Source organism: Leptonychotes weddellii, chromosome 9 (genome assembly GCF_054177405.1).
Source record: "Leptonychotes weddellii isolate Sample4059 chromosome 9, ASM5417740v2, whole genome shotgun sequence".
NCBI classification, from domain to species: Eukaryota; Metazoa; Chordata; class Mammalia; order Carnivora; family Phocidae; genus Leptonychotes; species Leptonychotes weddellii.
Genome location: NC_138377.1, coordinates 6,964,637 through 6,985,763, shown reverse-complemented (window position 1 = coordinate 6,985,763; position 21,127 = coordinate 6,964,637). Strand labels below are relative to the sequence as shown.

Here is a 21,127-nt window from a genome sequence, read left to right as displayed (position 1 = left end):
TTTGGAGGGTGGTAACTCCACTTGCTTAATGCCACAGAAGTGTTTTTTTCCAGAGTAAAAATTCTGATGTCAACTTAAACTATAAACTAAGAAATCATGTAGAGATATTTGAATTAGAAAATTTGTTTTGTGCATTTCATCTCAGTTGAGTTTATCAAAGACTGTGCTAATGAACCATCAAGATTTTCAAGGAACTTTTATTTTGGGAGGGAAATGTTTAGTTGTCCTGGGCCTTGAAACATTTTAATGGAATACTTTGTGGGATTTTCTTTTTTCTTTCTTTTTTTTTTAATATTTTATTTGAGAGAGCCAGAGAGAGCGTTCGTTGTGCATAAGCCCACACAGGTGGGGGGGGAGGTGCAGGTGGAAGGGGAGAAGCAGGCTCCCCACTGAGCAGAGAGCCCCACTCGGGGCTCCATCCCAGGACCCTGAGATCATGACCTGAGCGAAAGGCAGATGCTTAACTGATTAAGTCACCCAGGTGCCCCCTTTGTGGGATTGTCTTTTTCTTTTTTTTAAATTAATTTATTTTTATTTAAATTCAATTAACATACAATGTATTACTGGTTTCAGAGGTAGAGGTTAGTGATTAATCAGTCTTTTATAACACCCAGTGCTCATCACATCATGTGCCTCCTTAATATCCATCACCCAGTTAGCCCATCCCCCTACCCCTCTCCCCTCCAGCAACCCTCAGTTTGTTTCCTATGCTTAAGAGTCTCTTTTGGTTTGTCTCCCTCTCTGATTTCGTCTTGTTTTCTTTTTTTCTCTCTTCCCCTATAATCCTCTGTTTTGTTTCCTAAATTCCATGTGTCAGCAAGATCATCTGATAATTGTCTTTCTCTGATTGACTTATTTCGCTTAGCATAACACCCTCTAGTTTCATCCAGGTTGTTGCAGATGGGAAGATTTTATTTATTTTTTTTTTTGGTGACTGAGTAGTATTCCATTGGATATATATACCACATCTTTTTTATCCATTCATCTGCTTATGGACAGCTGGGCTCTTTCCATGGTTTGACTATTGTGGACATTGCTGCTATAAACAATGGGGTGCAGGTGCCCCTTTGGATCACTACATTTGTATCTTTGGGGTAAATACCCTATAGTGCAATTGCTGGGTCTCCGGTAGCTCTATTTTCAACCTTTTGAGGAACCTCCATGCTGCTTTCCAGAGTGGAAAAGTGAAAGCCAGCTTCATTCTTTGTGGGATTTTCAATACTCAAATTCTTAACTTCCAGTCTCTTCCAACTTCACATCTTTCTGATCTCAGGTATTGGTGGCTATATCCCTGTAGTTGTTCAAGCTAGAAATCTTGGAGTCCTCCTTGACTCCTGTTTTTCTCATAACTTGATGTTAATGCATTAAAAAATCCTTTTGCCTCTACTTTTGCTATCCATTGAGATTTCTGCTACTAATTGCTATTTCTACTGCTATTACACTAGTCCAAGCCATTTGTCATTGCTCCGTTGTATTACTCCCATTACTACAGTTTCTCTGGCCTGTCCTAGCCCAGCTATTAATGGGATAATTGTTATTCTCAGCCAGCATCCAAAATGATATTAAGCCAAATCATGTCTTGCCTACTTAAAGCCTATAATGGCTACCAATCTCTTTTGGAAAGTTCAAGTCCTTCCTTACTGTGGTTTGCAAGCTTTTACCTAATCTGGTCTTCTCATTATGTCTGTGGCCTCATTTCCTGTTATAAGTTCAAAATCCTTTATTCCATATGTCTTGGGGCCAGAAAGGTAATAAAATTAGTAAGTAAAATTCCTAGTGGGGCTTGGAGCAACATTTGGTAGTCAGCAACAGTAACATTTCTTCAGGGAACTGTTCAGGATTCACATTAAGCAAAGGTAGAGACCAGGGGAGGGGGGTGGGAGGATGGGTTGGCCTGGTGGTGGGTATTGAGGAGGGCACGTTCTGCATGGAGCACTGGGTGTTGTGCTCGAACAATGAATCATGGAACACTTCATCTAGAACTAATGATGTAATGTATGGGGATTAACATAAGAAAAAAAAAAAAAGGTAGAGACCAAATAGCCACAAATAGGTGAGATCAGGGTTAGTTTTTGTCAGATGAGTTTTGGTGCCAATTATAGGAAGAACTTATGTGTCGGGAGCATTTGGGATTTTAGAATTGCTCTTAAGGGATTATGGATCTTGACTTTTCCTTCTCCCCAGTGGCCTTTTTGTTTACTTAAATATTCCAGACATGCTCTCAACTGAGGACATTTTGTCCTTGACCTTGGATCTTCCTGGAATGCGGTTCCATCAGTTATTTTTGCTTATTACTTCACTTTCATTTCGGTCTCCACTCTCTCATGTCCTCTCAGTTTCTATGCTGAGCTTCTTGTCTTCTTCCCTACTCAGTTTTTTCCATAGCACTATCATCATCTGATACGAAATATATTTTACTTCGTTGTTTCCTCTTTATTGTATTGTCCCTACTAGAATGTAGGCTCTGAAGTTCTTTTGGTCTCTTAATTCTCTGCTGTATCCCCCGTGTGATACAGTATTGGTGCTCAGTAAATAATTTGTTACATGACTGAGTGAATGGATTTTTCCATTTCGGGATTCTCTGGGAACTTACTTGGATGAATTTATTTTTAGCATTTTCTTTTTGTTCCTGTGACCTCTATTATTTGAGTTATTCTGTAAGAGAAGATGTTAACTACTTGTCTTAAAGTTTTATCCTGCAGGTTCTTGAAAAGGTATCTTTGGGTTTAGTCAGTAAGTTTGACTTTTGCTACATTTGTTACATAATTGAGCCAGAATTTTAAATAATAGTGGTAGCACAAAAGGGTATGAAGAAGCCCTTTTTTTTTTTCCAGTTCTGCTTCTTAAAGAGTTACTCTTCAAAGTTATTATCTTAAGAGTAATTAACTGGAAGAGTTAGTATACTTTGTGCTTTTATTCATTATATAGACCTTGTGGTAAAAGGTACTTAAGAGTTTGCTCAGGCAATGGATTATGTCAGATTAGAATTTTGGCCTGATAGTTTTATGCACAGGATTGCTAGAAAAGGATCCCTACTTAGAATAGCTTCTCCTAGGTGAGTTTAACTGCCTTTGTTAAAATGTTTCTATTTCTTGTAACAATTTCCTAATTGTGTAGTTTATAGGCAAGCAATAAACAGCAAGATGTTTGAGGTGGACATGAAAATTGCTGCAATGCATGTAAAAAGAAAGCAACTCCATCAACTACTACCTAATCATGTTCTTCAGAAAAAGAAAAAGGTAAATTTAGAAAGTACTTACAAAAGCATTACTAACATAGTGTTTTTACTGTATTCAATCTATCAATACTTCAACATTTAGACTCAGTTTAAGTCATGCTTGAAGTAGATCACAGCATTTTAAAAATCAGTTCCAGGGAGCAGTTCCATTATGTGAAACCTTGCTCCCAGTCGCGTTTCTTGCATGTACTTGCACACCTCAGATAGATTAGTGGTGATGCTTCCTATCCTTATTTTATGTAAGCTTATGGTCTCTTTCAGAGTCTTCTGTTCTTATCCGTTTAATACCCACATCAGTATCTAATTTCCTTTCCTTTAAAAAGTAAACTAGGTAATATGTGGATAAATTAATTATGTGACTTTTTATAAAAATGGCTTTGTTTTGTTAAGAATTATAGATGTGTATTATTGAAAAATTAAGTTATTGAATATAAAGATCACAGACAGGTGATCAGAGTTAATATTTTGTAGAATGTCGTTCTGGTAATAGTGCTTCCTGTTGAATAACTTACAGCCATATTTTTCTTATTTAGACTTACTATAAAGGACATATTAGAATTTTAGTGCATAGATGATAATTACATTTTTATATGTGATTTCAAGAATAGGTGGCTTATTTCTATAATGGAATATACACTGCAGTGAAAATGAATGGATTAGAGCTACATCTATTAATATGTTCATTTAAAAGGTTCTGATGAATATGTACTATTTAATAATTTTATATAAGGTTTACAAGTTTAAAAGATGTAAAACAATATATTATTTAAGAGAATATGAAAGAAAAGTATAGCATATATTATGGTACAAGCATCTAAGTCAAGGACAAGAACTTTGGAGTAGATAAAGCTGGTTCAATTTCAGGTTCCACTGCTTCCCAGCTGTGAGACTTGGGCCAGCCATATCATGAACATCATGTTCTTGATTTGCTTCTTCTCTAAAATTAGGATAATATATTTACCTACCTCATTAGATATTTTGTGAGGATGAAATGAGTTAATACCTATAACAAGGTGGTTTTGGCTGGTGCTTGGCACATAGCGAATGCTCGTATTTGTTTCTGTTATCACCATGACTTGGGGTAGAGGTACTTGGTTTTTTATATTGGTCTAAAATGCAGTTTTAAAAGGCATTTTTGTTTTTAAGGTAACTTAGTACATTAAAGCTTTTATGTGACTTGTGTCTCTCATCCTAATGCTTTTATGAGTTAACTAAATAATCTAGAAAGTGGCAAAAAGGTACTGATCTTTTCTCAAGCCATTTTATTTATTTGTAATAAAATATACATAAAGTTTGCCATTGAGTAATTTTATTTTTAAACTAAAATGTCATGCCAGACATTTGTCTTCTGATTGTCCCTTGGTGTTATTAATAAGTTTAAGCAACCATACTTAAATGTGTATTTACTACATGTAAAAATACATAACCATTTTATGTGTTTTCAGAAGTCAATGTAAATAGGTTGTTATGTTCTTTAATACTTAACCTATTTCTATTTTATTAACACGTCTATTTATAACTGAGGTTATTAGATTTTCCAGAATCCTTGATCCTCAGATTACCTTTTAAAACTCCTATATATATATGGTATTGTTGATTTTTGAAACAAAGTATAGTTTAAATAAATTTTATTTTTATTCTATTAAGGTATTACCTATCTAAATATAATCTTCTAGAAATAAAAATTATTAGTGTTCAGAAATAACTTTAGTCCAGACATTTTATCAAATAAAGCTTAACTGTACTCTCATCACCGTGTAATCGCTACTTTTCACCTTTCAGTGTGTGTTTCTACATAGACTATTCGGTGCCCATATGTAACCACATATCATATGTATTTTTAAAAGGTTTTTGATGGTACATACCCTTTTGTGACCTGCTCTTTGGGTGTTTATTATGTGTCCAGATTACATTACATTACAGATACTATGTGGCTGCTTAGTATTTTTTTAAATGGCTACAGTATGATTATATCTGTCCTTTATTTGACATCATTTGGACTAGTTCTAAGTTGCTGCTAGTAAAATAGCACTTTCTTGTTTTCAGTAGTAGTATCTAGAAATCTAGATCCATGAATCTTTTCTCTTAGACTCTTATTAATAGCTTCCTTTTAATAACTGCTATTTGCAAAGCCCTGTACGAATGTTTTTCTATATTTAATGATAAAACAACCCACAGATATTGTCTTTTGTAGAAGAAACCAAGTGGCTGATAAACTTGCCCATGGTTTTATAGTAGGAGATGTGAATTGGACCTAGGTCTCAGTGCAAAGCGTATGTGTTTATTTCTCTCTGTAGTATGTTCTGTCTTTATTTATCTTTAATTTGAAAATGTGGATAAAACATTTATGATGGCTTGGCATTGAAGTCTCTTGTGCCAAACTTGATATAGACAAAGGCAAAGCAGAGCAACTGTTTTGTGTTCAAACCAGCTAGTTAAAACCTTCGGGTTCACAGATCATCCTTAGCAGTGGCCTGTTGTCTCACAGGTGTTTGATCACCTGGTCAGGCAGGTAACTGTGTAGAATTAGTAAAATTTAGTTACTGTACAAATCCTTGTCTGGTGGAGAGTGAAATTCGTAGCATTTTTGCATAGGAAAGAAGCTCATTAGAAAATTCATTTCACAACTGACTTCATAAACAAGTGGCATTACTTTCTCTTCCTCTCCATCCTGCCAAATCTCATCTTCCCCATTTGATCAATATTGATTTATGTACAGAAGTAATGTCTGTAGTGCTAGGTAAAGAATGTCTTGTCATTTGGGGAACTAGAGCGCGCGCATGCGCGCGTACACACACATAGACACACACACGGGATATGGGTTTTTGTCAACAATGCAGTCATTTCCATTAAAATGTTTCTGTAGGTAAGTGGAGCACCAAGGCCTAAAAGTATTCTGGAAAAAAACCCTGAAGAAATCAATTTGATATTGCAATACTATTGATTGTAGAAACAGAAACTAAGTTCTTTAGAAATCAACTTTCATCCCATAGAAACATTCGTAGTTTAAGCTTTATTTTGGTTTTCCTATATTAAGTAACATTTTGAGTGCTTTGATTTTTAAGAAGCAGGACTAGCATTAGGATTTACATGTGGATATTAGATTTCACTTTCAGGAAATTATTTCTGCTTCTATTTTCACACGGTAATTTATACTATTAGATGTACCATGTTAAAATTCTAAGTTGGCAGTCAGAGCACCAGAAATTCTTGGTTTTGAGAGAGACTCATTTATTTATAGATTTTTAGAAGTGGTACTACGCTGTACTTATTTGATAGTTGTTTTGACATTACACAATTTTATGTTCACTGTAGAATAATTAAAAATTGATTTAAAAAAATTGGTCATAATCCCAAAAGCCAGATATATTCATTGCTAGTATTGGGTTTATCATTAAGACTTTTTTCCTAATATATATGTGTGTATGTGTCTGTATATATTTATAGTTATCTGATTTAAGATCCATGTGTTTTCACATTACAGTGCTTTTTAGCGTGCAGCGTGTCTTGTGGAAAATGTGTACATTTAATATAGCATTCCTTTCTCCTTTTTTCTCCCATGGAAGAACTGTAGTGTAGTCAGGCCTCTTAGAAGTCTTTACCTTATAAGTCAGCATGACATTTCTGAGTTTTCATGAACTTAGTGATTTATGCTTTGTAGTAGAAATCATATATCAAAGTAAAAGATGTTCATGTTTCAAAGATCTGGGTGAAATAAAGATATATTTGACTAAATATCTTATTAATTGCAGCATTCAACAGAAGGTGTCAGATTGACGCCTCTGAATGACAGCAGCCTCGACTTGTCTATGGACAGTGATAACAGCATGTCTGTGCCTTCACCTACTAGTGCTATGAAGACCAGTCCATTGAACAGTTCTGGCAGCTCTCAGGGGTAAGGAAAGCGAGGGAATGAAGTGGAGTGGCTGTTCACTAAACGTATTTGATGAACTCTCTTGTTAGAGTCATCTATTTAGAATATTTATTCCCCTTTTAATTTTTTAAAAATAGCAATTAAACTTATTTTGGGGGAAAATAATTTCTATTTTTGTCCTATTGTGTCGTACTTGTATTCCGTTTTTGGGACAGGTGTATCTTAATTCAGATACGAATGAATGTCAGCACCGTAATCCCTCATTTCACATACAGATGGTCCCTAACTAACGTGGTTTGACTTAAGATTTTTTGACTTTACAGTGGTGCAAAAGCAAAAGCAGTACACAGTAAAAACCATACTTTGACGTTTGAATTTTGAGCTTTTCTGGGGCTAACAGTATACCGTACGATAGTCACTTGCGGTGCCTGACAGCGAGCTGCAAGCGCCCCGTCAGCCCTGCGCTCATAGGTCAGCAGCCGCTATGCCGACACCCATTCTGCTCCCATGCAGCCCTTCCATTTTTCACTTTCAATACAATACTCGATAAATCACATGAGATAGGCAACACTTTATGTTGAAATAGGCTTTGTGTTAGGTGATTTTGCCCAGCTGTAGGCTAATGTAAGTGTCCTAAGCATGTTTGAAGGAGGCTAGGCTAAGCTGTGATGTTGGTGATTATGTGTATTAAATGCATTTTCGACTTAAGGTATTTTCAATTTATGATGGGTTTAATGGGACGTAACCCCATCTTAAGAAAGCTCTGTATTGAGGCTTCTGCTGCCTCCAGTGAACTGTATGGTATGCTAGGGAGAATGGACAAGAGGGATAAAATCACCTTTCTGTCCCGGAGCCGCTTACATCTGTGTAGCAGGGGAACAAATCTGTGGACATACAAGGGGCCTACTAAGGAAGGTGAAGGTCTTTGTGGGATGGTCTTAGTTATAGGAACCTTTTTTTTTTTTTTTAAGAATTAAGTGTCTTTGAAAACATTGAACACAGATAAACATTTTTGTTATGAAAGAAATACATGGCTATAGTGGCAAAAACTAGAACACAAAAAGCCATATTTATGTTTAACCTTCTATAAATTTTTCCAGTGTATCCTTGCAGAATCTTTTTTTTTTTTTTTAATGGAAATACTAGGGTATCTTCAAAGGGATTTGTATAGAAGCCTTTTGTACTTTGAGTTTATGCACATGCATGTAAAATAGTAACTATGTATTAAGTAATTTCAGAAGTTTAAACAATGTTAGTTTCTTATGTAATACTAAATAACTTCTGTAAGTAAGACTTCCGGATTTTAAGTTTACAGTTGTATATTTGCTTAGCAGATTTTCAGTATTTATTATGCACTAGCCATTTTGCCAGCTATTTCTGGTTTTCTTCCTGGATCTGTGGTGGTTCTCTGGCCAGCTCTCCCTTTCTGTTTAAGTCATTAGATGTGTGTGCCCTTGAGGGCGCTCTCCACGGTACTTGTCCCCGCTTGGTATTCTCCCTTGGGGGAGTGGGATCACCTGCCCTTGTTGACTTCATTTACTTCTATGTACCAGTGAACTCCAAAGCTTTTTCAAAAAAATTTTTTTTTAAAGATTTATTTATTTGGGAGAGCACGAGAGGAAGAGGGAGAGAGAGAATCAAGCAGACCCCGTACTGAGCACAGAGCCCAACACGGGGCTCAATCCCAGGACCCCGAGATCGTGACCTGAGCTGAAACCAAGTGTCGGACACTTAATCGACTGAGCCACCCAGGCACCCTGTGAACTCCAAAGCTTTAATAAGCTGATTGCCCTGGTTGTGTGCAAATGTCTTGCAGGCACCAAAAGTCTTAAGTCCTTTCGTGTCGCCACCTTGTCATGGCGTCATTGTTCCACAGTTGCAGAGTGTGAGCTATAGCCGAGGGAGCAAGAATAACCACAGAGGACTTTTTGCTTTTATTTTTCTTTCAAGGGGTAATTAAAATGAGATTATTTAACTGCGATAGGATTTATCTGAGACAGAAATGTTGAAGAAATAGGAGAGTAAAGGATGGATGATTTGAGTTTCCTGAAATGACAGGAGGGAGTGGGATCCAGCACATAGAAGAGGAGGGATGGCTTTGAAAGCCTTTGTTGTGTATCTGGGCCACTGGGTGGTTTTTAGGGTGTCACAAATCCTTAGATTTTATATGCAGAAGCTTATTTCTATTTTTCAGACCATTTTCTTATTTATAGCCTTTGATGGAATTTTCTTATACCCCAAATCCATTAAGTCTATTCCCCCAAATCAGATACAGATTGTTTTTAAAACTGTCCTGTTTAATATGCTAGTCACTTGGGGCGCCTGGGTGGCTCAGTTGTTTAAGCGACTGCCTTCGGCTCAGGTCATGATCCTGGAGTCCTGGGATCGAGTCCCGCATCGGGCTCCCTGCTCGGCGGGGAGTCTGCCTCTCCCTCTGACTCTCCCCCTCTCATGCTCTCTCTCTATCACTATCTCTCTCAATAAATAAATAAAAATCTTAAAAAAAAAAATATGCTAGTCACTAGCCACATGTGGTGATTTAAATTTATTAATATTAATTAAAGTTAAATATTCAGTTCCTCACCAGCCGAGTAGGTGCGTCTATATAGTGACTACCATACTGGATAGCACAGCTATGTGACGTTGTTCCAGAGGGTTTTGTCGGACGGCACTGCTTTAGAGTGTGTGCTTTGGGTTGTTGGTTATGTTTTAGCATATAAAGTCAGTTACTAATATATACATAGAAGTAAAACCAAAGAATCATTTCCTTTAGAAAATAACTTCCATATTAAATTTTGTTATGGAATTTTATTTTATACTTTTCTGTTTGCTTTTTCACTTTTTTCTTTTTTCTTTTTCTTTCTTTCTTTCTTTCTTTTTTTTTTTTTTTTTTTTTTTTTTTAGCAGAAACAGTCCTGCTCCAGCTGTAACAGCAGCATCTGTGACCAACATACAGGCTACTGAAGTTTCTGTGCCACAAGTAAATTCCAGTGAAAGCTCAGGGGGTAAGGAGATGGGGTTGACAGGCTTGAGAATCCTTACACCGTATTTGGTGTTAGCCTTCATTTTGAAAGATGGCCTTATTGATTAAGTGGTTCGAATTCAGTTTTTTAATGCTATTGTATAATTATCAATGAAATAAAATAAAATTCAGAGACTGAAAGCTTTACTTGTAACTTTCTTTTGACAGGATTTATTGTAATTTTTATGTGTTCATGTACTTACCTACTTAGGTACATCGAGTGAAAGCATTCCTCAAACTGCCACACAACCAGCCATTTCACCACCACCAAAGCCTACGGTCTCCAGAGTTGTTTCTTCAACACGTCTGGTAAACCCACCACCTAGACCTTCAGGAAATGCAGCAACAAAAATACCTAATCCTATAGTAGGAGTCAAGAGGACATCCTCACCTCATAAAGAAGAGAGTCCTAAGAAAACCAAAACAGAAGAGGTATCTATATATTAGTTAGAATACCAGCCTGCCTATTTTAAAGTCCAGTAGAAGAAAATCTTTGTGAGCCAGAATTGAGAAGCAGCAAGGAAGAAAGCTTTTAGAAAAAGTTTAGGTAGTGCTTTAGGGCCATAGTCTCTCTCCACCCTTCTACTCTTCTCAGTGACTACCTCTTCCGTAAAGCTGTGCCTCATTTAAACTTAGCTTGTCTAGTCTATAATACAGTTTAGTATGTCATCCCAGTTTCTTATTCTCTCACAGCTGTATCTTTTATGGGTACTGATTCTTTGATAGCCCTTTTGGACACAGTTCTGTGATCCAAATGGAGTTTTGGAGTTTCTTACACTGTATTTGTTATTACAGGGCTACTGACTATGAGGTTTTCAAGGAACTCTTACTGAATAACTGGCCATAGTTGCAAAGTCAGATTAATTTTGAGACCTTGAATGATTACTTCCTCCAACCCTTCAGGAAATTTTCTAGCAATACTTTCACTTTTTATAGTGGCCAATTTACCTTGCCAAAGTCTCAGTTTTAGGGAAACCATTAAAAGTGTACATTGATTTTGGTGTGTGTTTTAAAATAAAAAACAGAAGTAAGTAGCCTTGTTACACAATTTCATTGCTCCCTGGAATCACTCTCATGTTGTTTTCCTGTTAGTGGAACAGTCATTGTTGCCCCAGAGATGACAGTCCAAAAACTCCAATTTCATTGTGTTTTTTGGTTGAAAATTTGTTACTTAGGAGTGTACTCATTTCACCAAAGTTTCTTGAGAAAAGGAAAAAAAAAATCTGGACTTTTCTCATGGGAGTGTTTTGATTCTGTAATAGTGAAATATTATTATCTCTAATTTGTAAGTGTTCTATTCCCCAGCTTATTCTGAAGCCTTTGGGTTTAGATTTTTTTGGATACGGTCACTATTAACTAAATATGAATAATTTGATGAATTTTGTTACTCTAATGATGCTGAATGAAGAATGATTATATCATATCATGCTTTATAACATGTGTTCTGAAAACCCGTCTGCGTAGTTATTTCTTAAGGCAATGATTTTCTGCCTTGCTTGTACATCAGAATTTTTCAGAGTGATTCCCCCCACCCCCAATAGAGATTTTACGGCCTCCTCCAGATACACTGAATCAGAGACTCCAGAAGTTAGGCCTGGGAATCTTTTTTTCAAACCCCCCAGTGCTGCACGACTCTGTTGTGCAGCAACCTAAAAATGTGCTGATTTTGGTGGAACTCCACATTGTGTCTATTGATACTTGTTTGGAGTTGGCAGAGCATTGCAGAATTCACATTTCTTTTTATCTCAGTAAGTATATGTAAGCATAACTGGAGATGCCTATTCATTCTGTTTACTTCTGTTAATGGTTTAATCCTTCCTTTTTTCCTTGCAATTTTTGTTTTGTTTTTTAATGTTTTCTCACAGTCTGGGTTTTGTTTATGGCGGCTTCATGGAGTTGACTAACAAAAAACAATTTTATGATATAGAAGAGACCTGAGGATCTTAGGTATCTTACAGGCTGATCTCATTTCCCAGAAGGAGGACCTTGAGTTTCAGTGGTTTTCCATTTATAAAGCTAATTAAAGTCAGAGTCAGGAATAGAACCCAGGCCTAAATCTCATGGTGCTAAAGGAGAAGATTGTTATGAATATCATCATTTTGGAGCTCTCCTAAACCGGATCTTTTATTCTCTGTTAATGAGTACTTGTTATTAGAAATTTTAACAAACCAGAAAGAAACACTGGTCTTAATTAATCATGCACTAACATGTGTATAGACAGGAGAGGGGTTCAGGGGTGGTCAGGAGGTATATTGCTGCTTAATTTGCATCATATGCGAAGGTGTAAAATAAAAATAGACAAATGTTTGCCCTGGATTTTATGCTTAAATGATGCTATATATCTATTTTTAAACTTTTTCTTATGGAAAATTTCAAACATGTACAAAATTATAATGAACAGTCCTGTTTGCATCACTTAGCTTCCGCAGTTAACAGCTCACGGCCAGCCTGCTTCATCTACACATCTACTTCCTTTCCCCTTGTTATGAAGCAAATCCCAGGCGTATCATTTCAGCCATAAATATTTCTGTGTGTATCTAAAGATAAAGATTTCTGAAAACACAACTATAGTATATTATCACCATATATGTGTGTGTGTATTTATATATATATGTGTGTGTGTGTATATCAGTATATTTACCAGTATTAGCAATAATTTCATATCCAGTCAGGTTTGATATTTGCCCTGTTACCATTACTGTTTTTGAAGTTTGTAACGTTTGCAGGATACAAATAAGGTCCTTATTAGAATTGGTTTATATTACTGTTAAATCTCTTCTACTCATAGAAACATGGTTTCTATGTCTTGTTATAAAGCTACATTTAAAATTATAATTTACCCTAGTAAATACAGCAGAGAAATTAGGGTTAAAATAGTTTTTCTTAAAGGGATGTTAATTGCAAGTCACTGCAGGAATGGGAAAGTACAGCCATCTTTGGCTTCTCTTTTGCTTTCTTTACCGAAAATGAGTTGTTTTTGAATATAATTATAATAAATTAAAAAATTAAGACTGGAAGAGAGCATTTCTCAAACCTCCAGTTCTTCAGGATGTTACTAAGTTTACTAAGCGGGGGGATTCTGTGGTTAATTGTTTGGGAAAGTCAAAGAGGTATTCTTTATAGAACTTCTCAGAACCTTTTATAAAAAGTGCTAATGTGTATGTGAATTTCCCAGAATGGGGGTCTATCGATAGGATTCCAAGTTTCTAATTTGTTTGATCAATGAACTCTTTTTTTCTCTTCCTTACAAAAAATATTTTATGAACTTAGTGGTTTTAGGAATGTGATTTAGGTGGTGTTGATCAACAGTAACAGCTTTCTTCATATTCTTTGTTTGGAAGATACTGAAGCCAAATTAAATATGTTACATTAAAAATTTTTTTTCAAATGAATGAGTGATCTACTTTAAGGCCATAGTTGATCTTACAGGTTAAATTATTTTATAATTTAAAAAATTTTTATCAATTAAAGCATTGATTGGCAAATAATCTAAATTTTTCATTTTAGAGAATAAAGCTTTTTTTTTCAAAAACAGGATGAAACAAGCGAAGATGCTAACTGTCTTGCTTTGAGTGGACATGATAAAACAGAAACAAAGGTATACTAATTTAGCCTTGGAATACATACACAATTAAGAGTACAGAAGATGTGATAGAAATGTCTCTAGAATATTGTACTGTCTTTTGTTCTATAGGTTTTAGGTTGTTCAGTATTGTTTTTAGAGAAGTGTTCGTCCCTTTTGAATGTTAATTTATAATGCTGAAAGTGAATTTCTCAAATGTTTGAGGTCCTACTAAATGCAAGGTAATCTGGGTGGACACTGAACGGAATAAAGTGATGAGTGAGGCATGTTGTGTGCCTTTAAAAGAACTTAAAATTAAGTAGAGAAGATAAGAGGTAGAAGCAACTAATTATATTATCGCAGAAGATCAAAGTAATTGAGGCTGCTGGGGTGGTGAGGGGCAGGAGCAGTGGGATGTTATTTCTGACTGAAGAAACAGTAAGAGGCTTTGTAGAAAGACCATGTCGTATTTGACGTAGTCCTTGAAGGATATGTAGGATTTGGGGCAGTCCAAGATAAGAAGGTCATCTTACTCTTTGGGTGGGCGTATGGTATGTTTTGAGAATCAGTTTTTGGCAGAAGGTTCTGGCAAGAGCCTTCTGGGGTGCATGGGGCTTGAGATGAGGTAGATGAGATGAGAGAGAGTGGTTTAGCCAAACCGTATTAGAGTCCAAACATCATTTTTTCAAAAATTGAAATGTACTGAAGGCTTTTAACTTTTTCCTCTTATTTAAGGTAGAAAATTTGGAAATCCTCTTCCAAAATTATTCCCATAATCGACATTTGAGCAAGTATTCTTTTGGTGCCTATAGATTTTATTTGGGCATACATACCAGTGCCTTTGCTTTCAAATCTTTATTCACTCTGTAAACCAGGAAAAATTATTCCTGTGATTATATAATTTACAAAATATTAATAAGCTATCTTAAGGCTGTAACCCTATTTTATTCAACCAGTTCCCAGTTGTTAGCAGTTGTTTCTATTAAAAAAAGAAAGTTCTTTCTTACTATAGTATTGACTATAGGTAAATACCTGCCATCCATTTATATTTATTAGAATAAATTAATGAAAGAAGAGTTACTGAGGCAAATAGTATGCTTACTTTTAAAACTCGATGCATAACTCCCAGTTTGTGCTTCAGAAAGCCTGAACTTCCATTTCTGTTACCTGCATCCTGTTTACCCCATTCTGTTTCATAAGAGAAAATTGACATTTCATTGTTTTATTACTGTATATGTTTTATAGAAATTCAGGTTTTTACATATTTATTTTCATTTGTTTGTGTATACATGTAGTATTCTGTTTTGTGCACAGCTTTAAAAACGTTGAGAGCAGTGGCATGACATGGTTCTCCTGGTATTTTCTCATAATATTTATAATAGATCCCTGCATTGATTATTGAGGAGGGGAGGAGAAACCAAAAAAAAAAAAAAAAAAAGGAATGTTTTAGGGACTTTTTTTCTACTTTTAATCGAAGGTGTGGGAACAGCTTTTATTCTTTGGAAAAGGTAATTTTATTTAATAATATTAACTGGGTTTTGTTTTTTTCACATAGCTAGGGCTTACGTTTGTAGTGTGTTAATTATTGTCTGGGCAACATTTCGTAATGTGCCTGTGCGTGTCTTTAATTACTATTTGCTCCAAATGTCCAAGTTGGAAGTAGCTGGAAAGTCAGGAGATACTCTGACTATGCCCATAAATATGAAGTAGATAAATAGAAACGTATGTGTAGGTGACAAGGGCGAGGTGGCCTGCGGCCAGGCTCACTACATGATTTTGTGATGTGGTCCCATCTTTCTCTTGATCCTCCTGTCTTCCAAGTTGTCTTCTTTATTAGCCACCAAACCCAGTCATGTTCTTTTATTCTTTTTTTTAAGTCTCTTTCCTCCCCCGTCCTCTTTGTCTCACAGGAACAACTTGATACAGAGACAAGTACAACTCAATCAGAAACTATTCACACAGCGGCTTCTCTGTTGGCCTCTCAGGTACTAAGTGCAAAAAGCAAGGAGAGTTTGTAAATGTTGTTAAGATTAGTGTGGTGTAATGAATTAAAATGAGCATATACAAGAAGACTATTAAAATTCTCTCTGTAACAGTAGTTACTCGCTAGCCTATCAATGTGTATATTGTAGTTTAAAGGTAGAGCATCAGATTTGATAGAACCATTGTTTTGCACTGTCAAGATGCTAACTCATCCCCTTATATATTATTTGGTATTGCAAATTATTTAAATCCTTACTAGTCATAATATGCAGTATTCATATAAAGGTTTTCTCTACAGATCAAAGAGTGAGTGAATTTTAAATCATGACAGAACTAAAAAACATCTTTGTGGATCTTTTTGTGAGGTTAAAATGATTTTTTTCTTTTTAAAATGTGTTTGTCTCACATTTTACTTCTGATTTTCAATTGTTAATTTAATGTAACCCGTAATTCTCTCAAATTATTTTTCATTTGTCCTAGAAATTGTGCTAGTCCCTTCTTACATACAGTAGGCACCTAGAATCTTTTCTTTCTTTTTTTTTTTTTTTTAATACTGATTTGTGAACCCTTCATTTTTGTGAAACAATGATTTTCTTTTTGAACCCTTTCAAAAATTGAGTATACTTCGAAGTCTAGGTCATATTCTGACACAAAGTAAATATTTTCTTTAAGTAGATGTTGAACTGGTGACCCTCTGCAAGACCACTGAGATCATTGATGCTCACAGTGAGGCTGCTGAACTGAGGCAGTGATATTTTGCTGCTTTGTGGCTCAGAGTCATTTTAATGTGATAATTTTAAGATGTGTTTTTGCTAACTGTTAACCCTCATAGCCTCTAAAGAGAGAAATATCATGTTGAATTTCTGGAATGTCATTTATTCCAGAACTTATCTAATAAAAATTTGGGGTGGAGGAAGTAACTAAAGCAACATGAGGAAATGTGCTTGGCATTGATACACGGACAAAGTAGTCTGTCGGTCTTGAGCTCCTGTGATATGACTGCGTGTCTTTTGGCCTGCCACATTACTCTGGGGGACTGTTTTCTAGTTTTCTCTGTTATTAAGTTCATCCCTATGGTGATGAGTACTTGTGGGTATTTGCCTTTTTGTATTTTTATGGGGAGGTAGAACTTAATTTCTAATGTAAAGATTTGTAGAGCCACTGAGAGAAAAATCACCCAGTTAATAAAAAGAGTGATGATGTTGATTACCAAAAAAAAAAAAAAAAAAAATCCCTATATTTGGAGATACAACAGGTATATTTCTTTCTGGGGAGATGATTATAATATTGTGGCTGTGTGTAATAAAGAATCCTTATTGTTTTGAGATAACTTGAGATACTTACAGACAAAATGGTAGCATCTCTGGGATTTGCTTCAGAGTAAGCTTGGGAGTGAAGGTGGGGGGACGGTGGATGGTTCTGGTTGGGCCGCTGGCGAAGCTCGGTAATGGCTACATGGGATTCATCATAGAATGTGCTCTACTTGTGTGGATGCTTGGAATTTCCCATAATAAAACATTTAAAAATTTCTCTCTCTGTTTTTGAATGTTAAAGAAGCCTTGTATTTAAACTTTTTTAACATGAAGTTTTCCTAAAATTTAGAATAACTAAATTATTGCTGAGTTGTATAGATTTAATTTTATAATATATAGGGGTCAGAAAATAATGTCCTGGTAACTGCCGCTCCTGTGTGTGTTCTCCCACACGGGGGCGCTCCAGCACCAGTTACCATCACAGCTGTTAGTGTTACTACAAGTAAATACAGTTTAACATGACTTTAATAATTATATGACAGGTCATTCTTAGAGGAGTGTGTCTATGAAAGTTGTATTTTAAAATTACTTAGGAGTTTTCTGTGTATTGCTAAAACATTCATATTTTATTATTTGAAAATTACAAGTGTAGAACAGATAGTTTTATAGTAATAGTCATGTTTATTTGCACTTCATTCTTGTTTCTCTTTAAATTTTTAATACTTCTGTGGTAAGGTCCCATCCATTTCTTAGAAAGCAAAGCAGTGGAAAGTAAATCTCATTTTTAAGTTACAGTGCTTTGAACAATGTTGTGTTCTTTGCTTTCGTTCTCAGAAAACATCCAGTACAGACCTTTCTGATATCCCTGCTCTCCCTGCAAATCCTATTCCTGTTATCAAGAATTCAATAAAACTGAGATTGAATCGGTAAAAACAACCTCAGGGGTCCATAAACAATATCTGCCAACTCAACCTGTTGTCTTCAAATGCTAAAAAAGGAGAATGGAGGGTACAAGACTAGACATGACTGAAAATGGATTTAGGTTTTTTTTGTGACCTCCCTTACTGGGCTAATCAGCACTTGATCGGAAGTCCAGGTTAGTATGTGAAGCCAGGAGTACTATTATTATTGTGTTAGCAACAGTTGCATTAACTATTTCAAAAAATTACTGCCTTTAAAAAAAAAAAAAAAACCTCAAGCTATATTTGTATCCATAATTGACATCTGGATTGGGTTTACGTTTGATGCATTGTTTGGAAAATTTGCAATACAAACTGGCATAAGAATTCCTTGTTCGATGATGCACTTTTATGTATTTTTTTATTAGAAAGTAGAACTAATTTTAGATTTTCAGCTTGATGGATTTTCATTTTTTCCTGAAAAATTTCCTTTACCATTAGTCTTCAAATTGGATACCATTGTGCGGTGGCGTACTGTTCTACTTCAGAGAAAGGATGAGAGGACATCTAGTTCAGTCCCTGTGCGGTAGCTGCAACCCTTAAAAATGAAATGTCAACTCTAAGGGTATATATTTGACATTGAAAGAATAATTAGGAAATAGTTGGTTTTGATGGGGTCATGATTAAGAAATGATATATTGGTTTTATTTATAGAATTGTTTAGAATGCATACAAATCAGCGATCAGCCAGCAAATATTTTTCTTTGAGCTTATTAAAGCTCCATATTCTTTTGCCTTCAATCTGTTGTCTTTGAAACAAAGCTTTTTGCTCCCTCCCCCTTTTCTTTTTCCCTTTTTGCTTGTATGCATAAGGTAGAACTTAATTTCATAAGAAACAAAATGCCAGTATTTTCTTAAGCCATGATGTGAAACCAATGATCCTGTGGCCATGTGGCACAGAACACTAAATTTTGGCCCTGTGGCTGAAACTTTAGGGTGACTAAAAGAAAAATGCATGATGCCCTATCCGGGATGGCCATTTGATCTCTGGACATGCGGAATTTTGTACACTCCACAGAACTCCTCTCTGTAGTAAAGTTGATTTTCAATTTTAAACGTGAGCAAAAAGGCATTTTCTCCAAGAATTTTAAACTAATTTTTATTTTTAAATGGTTGACCAAAATTTGTCAGTAAATTTTACATGTAGAAACATTTTAAAAATCATTTCTAGCAAGCACTTGGCATCTAGTCAGCTCTCTACTCCTTTTTCATTTTGTTTTATCCGATCAATCGGTTAGGAACTCCTTTCTGCAAAGAAAAGAAGTCCTCATAATTAAGCAGCAGAGCATCCATCTTCACGAAGTATGAGGGGTGCCAGATGTTGATAAACTTAGTTATTCTTTCCTAATCTGGACAAAGCAGACCTAACAGATTTTCTGATGAGCATGTTTATGAATCTTTCATTGTGCTCCATTCTTATCACATGTGCATTTTTCATGTTAAACTGCAGTTACTTAAACTCTTCCCCTGTCCTTCTAAATTAATTTTCCAAAGTTGGAGTGTAGTCTTTCCCCTTAGGCTATGCATTAATTGAGGCTTTCTTTTCACCGTACCTTATGATGTCTAGTAGACAGTGTTTCCGCTTCCCACATCTTCGCTCCGCACACTCACCTTGCCCTTCCTCCCACCACCTAAGAAAAAAAGATGGTCATGCTAACAGGTGAAGTGTACAAGGTGTCTGTGTGTTTTGTGTAGCTTCAGAGTTAGATTGAAATTGCCAGGCACAGATTTAGTCTTGTCATTTTGTTTACACATTGGGGAAAAAAAAAATTCAGTTTATTAAACGTTTCATGTAACTGCACCCAAGTTTTGCCAAGCTGGAAACTTGGACCTTTTCTGTGTAGTGACTTTTTAATTCTAGTTTTCATAACCTGGAGATCAGACTGTTGCTTTCGCATGATGTATGTAGTGTCTCATGACTGGAGTTTGCTTTGTTTTATAGTATCTGTACTCCTTGTATTTTTCAAGAGCTATTTTGTAAACAGATGATGTATTTCTCCATTGAAAACACAATAAAAAAAAAAACAGCACAATCCCACAGTTGGCTGGTTTCTTTTGACTGACTTTATTTCTCTTGTTTTTTTCAGTGATAAATCGGTTCTACTTTTAAGTTTATGGTATGGCCATAAGTGAAGATTTGCAAAAGAATTTACTTTGCTTACATTTAGAAAAGATTTGCCTCTGGTTAATTTATGCTGTTAGTGGCAGCCTAGTATTAACTGATACCTTCCGTGATCACTATTTTTCATATAAATGATCATTTGGGAGGAAAACATGAATGTAGTTACTAATAATTCACTCTCAGCTGTCCCATTGTCTACAGTATTTATTTTGTGTATGTAGACTATATGCCTTTTCTGTATATTTGTTTCATGCACGTAGACAGTGTACTGCTGATTCGTTTCCTTTTCAAAGCTTTTGGTTTTCAATTATTTCTATGTCAGCAGGTGGCACTGTTGTTTTTCAGTGAGTTTAGGATTATAGACCACAAACCGGCTAGGATCTTCTCTTTCTCATTTTACCAAACCCAAATCAGATACTGCTTTTCTTAAACCGCCAGATGCTCAGCATTGCATACTAAACTCATGGGTTAGGAGGGAACTGCTTTGTATGTTTGTAATGGCCAGCTCCTGAGTATGGCTATCTTAAGTGCCTTGAGTGGAGGGATGGACCTCCTGATGTTAAAGTCATTATTCTAATGGACATGCAGTCTTGTGTATTTCATTCCTGAAATTCCAAATTCTAATACCTTTATTATATATAAAACAATATATGACTGCAACATGGGATGACTTTTCATTAAGCTTTTGGGAGTATTAGGAAAAGGGAAGATACTGTACAAATTACCCTTTGCTCCATTGTTCACACCTACAGAGTTGAACTTGCGGGACTTCCTCTACCTCGATAGACACCTAAACATGGGACTGAATAGCCCACTTTCTGACTTTGATCACCCACATGGTCTTTTGGCTTTTCATGCATCTTGCTGAATTAGTAAAACAAGTAAAGGTGTGTTTTGTGGCTCTGGGTATATTCTGGAATAAAGTTTGTATTTTTCTAATTAACACTTCTGTTTTTTTTCTCCACACAGAAAAATGTTTTAGAGCTCTGCGTAGTATTAATTCTGGCTGCACTCAAGGTGGCAATAAGTGATCAGCAGCTCCAAGTAGTAATTGATGTATGAAAGGGTAAATCATTAACATACATAAGCTTGTAGACCAAGCCCTGGGAATGCT

General features: G+C 35.7%; 1 protein-coding gene across 6 annotated transcripts in view; it reads left to right on the top strand.

Moving 5' to 3' along the window:
- PAPOLA (poly(A) polymerase alpha) overlaps positions 1 to 19,929 on the top strand; it is a 59,210-nt gene extending 39,281 nt beyond the window's left edge. Inside the window, exons 16-22 of one of the 6 annotated variants that reach the window (XM_081829977.1) lie at positions 3,118 to 3,239; positions 6,991 to 7,133; positions 10,020 to 10,117; positions 10,346 to 10,566; positions 13,670 to 13,732; positions 15,607 to 15,681; positions 17,767 to 19,929. In XM_081829977.1, the coding sequence (XP_081686103.1) occupies positions 3,118 to 3,239; positions 6,991 to 7,133; positions 10,020 to 10,117; positions 10,346 to 10,566; positions 13,670 to 13,732; positions 15,607 to 15,681; positions 17,767 to 17,862 (818 nt within the window). In that variant the 3' untranslated portion in view covers positions 17,863 to 19,929. Of the gene's footprint in view, positions 1 to 3,117; positions 3,240 to 6,990; positions 7,134 to 10,016; positions 10,118 to 10,345; positions 10,567 to 13,669; positions 13,733 to 15,606; positions 15,682 to 17,766 lie in introns of all 6 variants that reach the window. The other 5 variants (XM_081829976.1, XM_081829979.1, XM_081829978.1 and 2 more) reach the window with 5 other exon arrangements.
- The last annotated feature ends 1,198 nt before the right edge of the window (positions 19,930 to 21,127 follow it).